Source organism: Fukomys damarensis, unplaced genomic scaffold (assembly GCF_012274545.1).
Source record: "Fukomys damarensis isolate Sample0158 unplaced genomic scaffold, DMR_v1.0_HiC HiC_scaffold_23, whole genome shotgun sequence".
Classification (NCBI taxonomy): domain Eukaryota; kingdom Metazoa; phylum Chordata; class Mammalia; order Rodentia; family Bathyergidae; genus Fukomys; species Fukomys damarensis.
The window spans coordinates 30,105,000-30,114,294 of record NW_022900935.1 but is presented as its reverse complement, the minus strand read 5'-3'; the positions used below and the strand labels follow the sequence as shown (position 1 = coordinate 30,114,294).

The following is a 9,295-nucleotide window of genomic DNA, read 5'->3' as shown; positions in this document are numbered from 1 at the left end:
AAAAAAAAAAAAAAAAAAAAAAAAAAAAAAAAAAATCCTTCTGAACAAAAGTGCACCAAGGACTAAAAAAGATGATAAATGCAAAGAACCTCAAATTGTGCTTCTACACAATATGGGTCCAAAATAAGTACATTGCTTTTCTTCCCTTCTTTCTAAGAAGGTAGGAAGAGTTCCTGAAGGAAGTAATGTTTGAGCTGAGCTTTACAGGTGTGAACTCTTGGCTTTCTTAGAGAGGAGAAACTAACACTTGTAGAAGAGCAGCTAGGAATAGGCACTCCCTGGGGTTTCCTAGGATGAAGAAAGTGAGACAAACGGAACAGTATCTTCTAGTGAATGTGCTACAGCAAGAGGAGTAAGCGGGAGATGAAGCTGAAGGGAAAGAACAGAGCAGAATCGGATAACTGCTTGAAATATTCTTTTTCCTGATAGTCAATTTTTGGAGGTTCATTATTTTGTTTGTTTTTTGAGACAAGGTCTTGCTGTGTAGTTCAGGCTGGCCTTGAGCTCACTGCGATCCTCCTGCCTCTGCCTCCCGAGTGCTGAGATTACAGGTGTGCGCCTCCGTGCCCAGTGTTTTTTGAGGTTTAAATATCCAGCCTGTCCTACAGAACTGCATACACTGTCTCTATACAAGAAGTTCTCACCGATCCACAGGATTTCAACCCATAAGTGGAAGCTCAATTTCACAGAGCTAAACCCCTATCTAATTCCCAGGACTACACAGCGATTTCCAAAACATGGGCCGTAATGCATAATTTATGCCCCCACTTTGTAGCTTTGTAAATTAAATCTGTAGAGGATTCAGAGACATGTGGCAATACTGGTATAACTCCCTACATGTGTAAATACACCATATCGAAGTGTAAAATGGATGGTTTTGGAAAGTCCCCTTTCTTATCCATAAGCTAAAGATAGATCATTTTACTGGTGCAATAAAGTAGCTTGGATGAACTGGACAAATAAAAAATGCAAAAGCATGCAAAGTGATTGACCTGCACAGTCCTTCCTGAGCTGAATTCCTGTTACGTTCAGGGTTAGTGCCTTGTACTCTGACTTTCTAATACCTGTTAGGCACATCCTGAACTATTCCCTAGGAAATCAGGTGAAATAAATCTGATATTTATCAAGTGTGCACTGTATCCTGGTGCTCTGCAGTGAACTGCACATTCATCCTGTCGCGTGTTTATTCTGTGGCAAGGTTACCAGAGATGCAGTGGAAAACAAATCAGACTTGGTGTAAGACCTAAAGTCTCACTTCCACTCTGCGGAGCGTGAACAGCCAAAAGGCCTCCACGATGCTGAGTCCTATAGCCCAACGAGGGGTCCAGACGCAAGACCCAGGGCCTTACTTCTGGGAGCTGTGAGCAGCCAAAAGGGCCTCCATGATGCTGGGACCTATAGCTCAGCGAGGCTTCAGGAGCTCCCTCCAGGAGCTCGACGGAGGAACGAGCGTCACCCAGAAAGGGACACACCGGACTAGATGGTAAACAGACCCTTATTAGTCTGGCCAGACGGCACTCCCAGAGCCAAGTAGCTCAGAGAGGCAACTGCTCAGGGGCTGAGGTAGTTTTATAGGGTTTTTCTAAACAAAAAAGTTCAAACATAGGTCAGGGCATTCACAGAACTACCAGAGGACAAGATTCCAAACATACTGCTTATCTCAAGCAGGAAATGTTCTATGGTCACCTTTTGTCATGAAGAAGCACAGTCTCTGGCCTATTAGCATGGAGTCACTTTAGCTCATTCAGGTCTCACACTTGGTTTCTTCCATCATGCAGCTTTGGTTGCTTGAAGTCATTCTTATAACAGTTGTTCAAAACAAAAATTTTAAAGAGAGAAATGAGAACTAGGAAATGACCCCCGAAATGACTTACATGTTAGGTATAATAGGCACCTGATTTACACATTAGGCATGGGGCCCATGAAAATATTTTAATTTTGATTTGTTTTAAAACCGGAAAATTGAGCTAGCATTCATCCATCTTTGCCTCTTTCCACCATGTGAGGTTGAAGCAAGAAGGCATCATCTTGCTCTCATCAGACACCAAATCTGCTAGTGCGATGATGGTCTTGAAGTTAACAGCCTCTAGAACTCTATGAGTTCAAGTCTAGCCCAGACTTCCTTAGTAAATTCAAGGCTGGTTGGAACTACCTAGCAAAACCCTGTTTCAAAAAAATATTTTTTAACTCAACATAGACGTATTGTTATAGCAGCATAAAGACAAGTAAACAATTAAAGTTATATCCTTATGAATTAGAGACAACTGCGGATGCTGCCAGAGTCACATGAATTTTTCCCAGATGGAAAATACACCTGAAAATGAAGTTCACACATTCTATTGATTTATAAGCATTTTGGATTAAAAGACTAAAACAGACATCTTTGCTTACAAACACACTTGTCATTTATTCTCCGACAAATCTCTGATCCAGCATGATCGCCTAAAAATAAATGTAATTATGTATATAACACAATTTTAAAATTCACCCAATCCATTTAACATTCACTGTGTAAGAAAATGAAGATACGAAAACAAAGAAAGCACAGTGGCCACTGCCCTTGAGAAGCAGATGGTCAACGTTTTATCATTTCAGAGAAAACAATGGAGCCCATGGGAATGTTACCAAAGTAGGATGGGTGAGTCCAGCTTATCAGAACTGAAATATAATTCAGTTTCTTACAAAGTCTAAATGTTCACTATGAGAGTGGTTATTAAAGTTAAGAGCATTACTAATACTTATCATGCAACATTCTTTTCAAACCCTGAGCCCCACTATTTCCTACAGCTCTCATTTGTGGTCCAATTTTGTGCACACACACACACACACACACACACACACACACACCAGGGGACATTTGGCAGGGTCTGGAGACATTTTAGCTACCATACCTGTTGGAGAGAGTGCTATTGGCATCCCTTGATAAAAGCCAAGGATGCTGCTAAACATCTATATGCAGAGGACAGCTCTCCCAGGGCTCCCTACAAGGAAGACTGATCTGCCTAAAATAACAATAGGGCAGCGATTGAAAAACTGGCATAGGGGGACCAAATCCAAAGTCTTCCAGCCGGCACTCAAGGTTGGCTCCGTGCTTTCAGTTTATCTCCCTCTATCTTGGTCTCTACATCTTGCATCTTCCCAGGAAACTTATGTCCTCTCTCTATCAGATAATTACAAAATCTCAACATAGCGATTAAATGTTTGGGCTAAATCCCCAGCCCCCTTTTTTGTAGTGGGCGTGCCATTATCTGATACTTCTCTCCTTTATGATTAGAAAGTGAGCCCTGTGGGAACAGAAGACTCATCAGGCTTGTTCTTCAGTATCCAGCCCAGTGCCTGGCACACAGTAGGATCTCAGTAAGTAGACATAGCATAGATGACTGAAGTTTGTCTTAGTTACTTTTCTCTTGTTCCTGGGACAAAATACCCAACACCCAAATTAAAAGGAGGAAAGGTTTATTTCAGTTCACAGTTTGTAGAGGTTTCAGTCCATAGTCAGCTGGCTCCAAGGCAGAGTGGCATGGCAGAGGGGGCATCACAGAGGAAAAACAGTTCATGGCAAAGCAGGGCAGGCAGAAGGCAGCCAGCAGCAAAGGAGCAGCAGCGGCAACAGCAGCAGCAAGCAAGCCTGCCTTTACATTCCATCTTGTCTACCCGCCTCTTGGCGGTGCCACCCACCCCTAGCATAGGGACTCCCTAATGCCAGCATCACCCAGTCCCAGCATCGCATACCCTAGATCCAGCCATTTCTGACGAGCCCCATCCGTGACCGCATGAGGCTTTGGAGGGACATCTAGACACAGCCTTAACAAAGTGAAATGGAAGCGTAGTGAAGGTCCTGGAATGAGAAACCCAGAATTCCAGCCCCTGTTCCAACTTGGTATGACCTTGGCGCATCACTTGTCCTTCTGAGGCCCATTATGCTCACCTGTATGGTGAGTATAACAGCTCCCTCTTTGCACACCGGTGTGAAGATTAAATGACACACTGCATGCGAAGTGTCTGGTGCTGTGCTTGACATACATCACAATGGCCAACAAATGCTGGTGCTTTCGCCCCTCTTTGACCCTTCTTTCTCTCACAACAGGAAAAAACAATGATCGTACAGTATGAATTGCCATAAAAAGGATATTAACTTACAAATCCTTCCCTTCTCTGGCCTCCGCACATAGTATTCCCTTTGCTTCTCTTTCTCGCTCCCCTCCTTTCTTCTGCCTGGCTATCCTCAGGATCTCCTCTCTCCAGAAGCCATCTTTGAGATCCTATCCCAGATTAGGGCTTCTTCTGGGCCCTCTGAGACCTTAGGTATTTCTGTTAAAATAAACAGACATCACAATGTTGTCACTGTTTTTTCATAGGCACAGTTGGATGGATGAGAGGAAGGACAGAAGGACAGAGGGATGTTAGAAGGAATCCTGTGAGAGTGCTTTGAAACCACTTGCACTGAAATTGAACTGGTACACAGGACCCCAGGGGCCAGCCTCAGCTGGCCCTGCCAATTTCCCCACTCCCTAGGGACGCTGCGCTATTGCTCCCTCAACTACATTAGCTCCTTGGGCACTCTCAGTGCGTGGTCCCCAATTATTGGCTGCAGTCCGTACTCAGGCCACGAATGGGAGGCAGCCAGGTGGGGGTGCAGGTGATCTCAGCTCCTGCACCAGGATCAGAGTAAAGGCAGCAAAGGGGCAGTGCGGAGCCCCTGGCCAGCGTGAGCAGCTTGCCTGGGCTGAGCGTCTGGATGTCATGAACCAGCTGCAGTTGCTGCTACTGCTTCTGGCGACCTACACCTTGGGGGCTCAGGTGCAGCGCCGGGTCTACCTGCGTGAAGAGTTCGAGGATGGGGGTAAGCAGTCCTGAAGCCAAGGATGAGGGACGGGTGATTAGGCTGCCCTCTCCTCCCCAGCCACCTGCTCCAGTGGTCAGGCTTATTTTTTTCGCTTAGAAGTCCACTGAGAGCCAGAAGGACCTTGGTTCAAATCCCTCTATTATTCCTAGCTGGGTGACCCTAGCTCGTCATATCTGTGTTTCACCATCCTCTATGAAATGAGGATGATATGGATCTTGTAAAATTGTCCTGATTCTGATGTTCTTAGTACAGACTAGATGTACCATAAGTGCTTGTCATGCACAAGCATCCTTTCATCCTGAAAACAAACCCTGAAGGCCAGCATTAATTGTGAGAGGGAGATTTTCTGTATTTCATAAAATATCACAGCCCAGAGGATCTTGGAGGTCACCTTATTGAAAACCTCCTCTCTGGAAAGTCTCAGGAATAGTAGGGAATTGTGGAAAGGGTTGATTATTTAAAGATAGATGTTCAAGGATATCAGTTCAGCCTTTAAAAATATAGCTTTCCTATGTGTGTATGTAAGTGTGTAAGTGTGTGGAATTTGGTTAATTCTTTGAGAGTACAGTAAATAAGGCACTTGCCTAGGAATCAGAATTATTTGGATTTGAGTCCATAATTTAACTTGAAATCCTGGTTACCCTTTCTGAGGCTCAGTTTCCCAACCAGTGATACAAATAGCGCACTCACAAGTGCACACCCCAGAGGTGATGTGGAGCAAGGAGTGAATGGATCCTGACAAGGAGGGGAGACAAGAAGTCTTCGGGAGAAAGGTAAAACCCGAGCATTGTTTTTGTTTTGTTTCGTTCTTTGAGGGGGAGTCTTGCTATGTAGTTCAGGCTGGCTTTGAGCTCAATATACCCAGGTTGGCCTCGAACAGGTGGCAATCTTCCTACCTCAACGTCCTGAGTGCCAGGATTACAGGTATGTGCCATTCCAGTTGGCTCCAAGCACAGTTTTGAAGGATGACTGAGAGTTAGCAGATGGGCAGGAGCGGGGAGAAGAGAATTCCAGTCAAGAAGAACAGCATATCCAGGGCCTCAGAGATATGACAGATGACTGGGACAGTGGCATTTCGGGGAACTGGAAAGTGTGAGGGGATGGCAGAGCAGGTGAGGCTGGACAGCAGGCAGGGCAGGATCAAGAGAGCCGAGGGGGCTTGGTTCTTTGGTGAAAGTAGCCGGGACCTCGTGAAGGTGGTGAGCAGGAAGAACAAGTTCTGACCAGCGTCTTGGAAAGAGGACGTCGGCAGATGAGTGGAGATGGATGACGAGGCTGGCAGGAGTCCAGACTGGAGGTGGAAGAATCGTCTCAGGCCGGAGCAGGGCAGCAGTGACTGGACTACAGGGGAGCAGAGGCCAACAGGAAAGGTGTTTGGGAGTTAGACGCTTAGCGAGGTGCGGGGAGCCCCTCTGTCTTTTTGACTGGCTGCGGGGGACCTTCCCACGAGGCACAGCTCTTCCAAGCACAGGCTGGTGGCCCCATTCCCTGATTGACCTCAGTCCATCCTTTGCTGTGAAGATAAAGCTCTGACTGCTGGCTCCTGGGCCCACCTCCCTGCCTCGCTTGGCTTTTACTCACCCCATAATTCCTCCTAGCAGAGACAAAAGAACATGCACAGACCTGCAGTCACTTCCCCGAAGACTGAGATCCACTTGTCCAAAACAGCAGGCGTGAGATGCCTGAGGGTTTTCGCGATGCTCGTAAACGCTTCTGAAATGCTCCTTGGAATCAGGGAAAGAGTAGCTTCATTTCCCAAGACAACTAATTGAGGCCCAAATCATGGGAAGAAACCCCAGCCACACAGCATGTGCAGGAGAGGCAGCTCTGCACTACACTGCCTCCTCCAGCAAACCTGGCCTGGTGCCCTCAGGGACCGCAACCCCCGTGTCACTGCTGTGTCTGCCCTGCTCACACTGTGCTTTTCCGTTTCTCTGAGTCTACTCTGTGTCTCCAGCATTGAGGTCAATGACTATCCTAGAAGGTGCCCGGGGAAGAAAGGACTGTTGAATAACTGGGCAATTGGACTGAATTTACACACACACACATGCACACAAATAACACCTCAGGAGCAGTGTGTGGAAGAGATGTTCCTGCAGCGTGACTGAGACATGCAGATGTGTCACTGCTGAGGTCAAGTGCCTGTCCTAAGTGGATCAACCCCAAATGCAATTAGCGTACTGAAAGGAAAGCAGGCAGAGATGCAAGCCGAGGGGCGCATTCTGCTCTCTGGTCATAGCAGTGGGATCTTCTAGGTTCTTAGCCTGCAGCCTAGAAGGCCCAGAAAGCCAACAGTTACTGTTACAGCACTCAGAATTTGGAAGGTTTAGACATCAGCTTGTTATGAATTATCCAAATTCATAGGAGATTGATATGTAAACAAGATGCCCATAAATTTATGAATACCTCCTTCTCCTCCTCTCCTTCTTTTTCTCCTTCTCCTTCTCCTGCCCCTCCTCCTCCTCCTCTTCCTCCTTCTTATTTATATGATTCATCAAAAATTCTGGTTGATTCTACCTTCAAAATACTATATATTCAAAACATGCTCTGTTTTACCTCCCACATCCCTCCCTACTCCAGTCCAAGCCACTATGGTCTCAAGTGGAATATTGCACTTAATTGAATGGCCTCTCCACTGTGACTTCTTCCCTTGGTCTCTTCTGATAGAAAATTCAGAATGATCCTTTTGACATCTCACAATCCTTTTGGAACTTAAAAATCTCCAGTGCCTTCCTATCAGATATAAAATAAAATGCATCCTTCCTACTATGACCTATAAGAATCTGTGTGACCTGTCCTACCTCTAACTTTTGTCTCTTGCTTATCACATTCCAGCCACCGTGGCTTTCTGTTTCTCAGATGCTGCCAGCTCAGTTCCATCTCAGGGCCTTTGCGCTTGCTGTGACTCCTGGCCAGAATCTTCTCTTAGATCTTCATATAATTTGCTCCTTCTCATTACTCAGGTTTCTGCTTTGAGGCATGTGTGGTGACGTTGAGCTATATCCCCAGCCCAACAGAGCACTCTTGAGCCCAAAAATAAACATAAATAAATCAATAGGGCTGGAAGTATAGCTCAGTGGTAGTGTTTGCTCAGCATATCCTGAGTTCAATGTCTTGCTCCACCTCCTAGCCCCTGCAGATAAAAAAAAAAGCCATGGTAAGGAGGAAGGTAGGATTATAAGAGGTAGACAGATTAAAGCGAGTTAGCAGAAAAGAAACAGGGTGGTGGTGGTGGTGGGTGACAAAGAATGGTTGTATTTCCAGTAACAGAGTGGGAGAATTGGAGAGGGAGTGTGGGTCAGGGAGAGGATCAGTGAGTTTGAGATCTCAGAGCAGTTTGTGGAAGGTGAGGGACCCCAGGGTACGAATGCAGGAAGCAGATGGCTAAACCGGAGTGGTGTGGAGGTCTCCAGAGATGCAGAGATGGAGAAGCCAGGGTGCCCTGCAGACCGTGAAATTGCCTTGTGAGGATGGACTTGCGTGAAGAGGAAGACCAGGAGCCAGGTGCCGTGTGCAGCCAGTGGCAGGCGTGACTGGGAGTGGCAGTCAGAACAGGGAAGGTAAAGCGTGAGTGAGAGTGGGACCATCGCTCAGGTACCGTAGTCCCTGAGGACCCGCAAGCTTCGAGAGCTGCTGGCCCCAGCTCTGGAACCAGCTGCCCCAGAGGGCCCCAGTGCAGGACGGGGCCAAGGCACTGTTAGTCTCTTCGACTTCCATCAGGACCTGGCAGCTGTCCTGTGGGTGGGATTCTGAGTCATACTGACCAACAGCCCTCCATTATGCATTTCATTTTCCTAGGCAGTTTCACTCCTACAAATCATTTTTGTCCCTAGGGAAATAATCAGAAATGTGAACACGACTTTATGCATATGCCGTATGAATAATGTAAGCATTATTTACATCCGGAAACATTTGGAGACAAACCCAGGGACCCAACAATGAGAGCCCAGTTAAGGAAAACAAAGTAAGATACATTTGTGGACTGCGTGGGAAATTTGGTTTTTTATTTTGTTTTATTTTTTGAGACAGGGTCTTGCTATGTAGCCCAAGCTGGCCTCAAACTGTCAGCAATCCTCTTGCCTCAGCTTCCCAGAGTGCTGGGATCACAGGCGTGTGTCACCATGCCTGGCTTGTTTGACAAGTCTTTAATGTCACGGGGAGATTTTTTTTTCACAGTGTCGGAGATTGAACTCAGGACCTTGCACTTAGAAGGCAGGCATGGTAACACTGAGCTAAACCTCTGGCTGGAAATGTTTATGGTCTATAGATAGATATAAAATATACAAAATTATATATTGTCACTTTCTAAAGTATATCTGTACATAGAAAAAGTAATAGGAGAAAATATACCAGGGCTGGGTATTTAGCTCAGGGGTTCCGCTGCCTGCCTTGCAAGTACAAGGTCCTGAGTTCAATCCCAGTACCAAAACAACAACAACAAAAAACACA

The 9,295-nt window shown here is 46.1% G+C and overlaps 1 protein-coding gene across 1 annotated transcript; it reads right to left on the bottom strand.

Moving 5' to 3' along the window:
• Positions 1-5,785: 5,785 nt before the first annotated feature.
• Positions 5,786-8,433, bottom strand: LOC117287317. The gene is made up of 3 exons (XM_033767381.1): positions 8,237-8,433; positions 6,470-6,570; positions 5,786-6,187 (listed from the first exon to the last, which is right to left on the bottom strand). The coding sequence occupies exons 1-3, from the start codon at positions 8,431-8,433 to the stop codon at positions 5,823-5,825; spliced, it is 663 nt and encodes a 220-aa protein (XP_033623272.1). The 3' UTR covers positions 5,786-5,822.
• Positions 8,434-9,295: the final 862 nt, after the last annotated feature.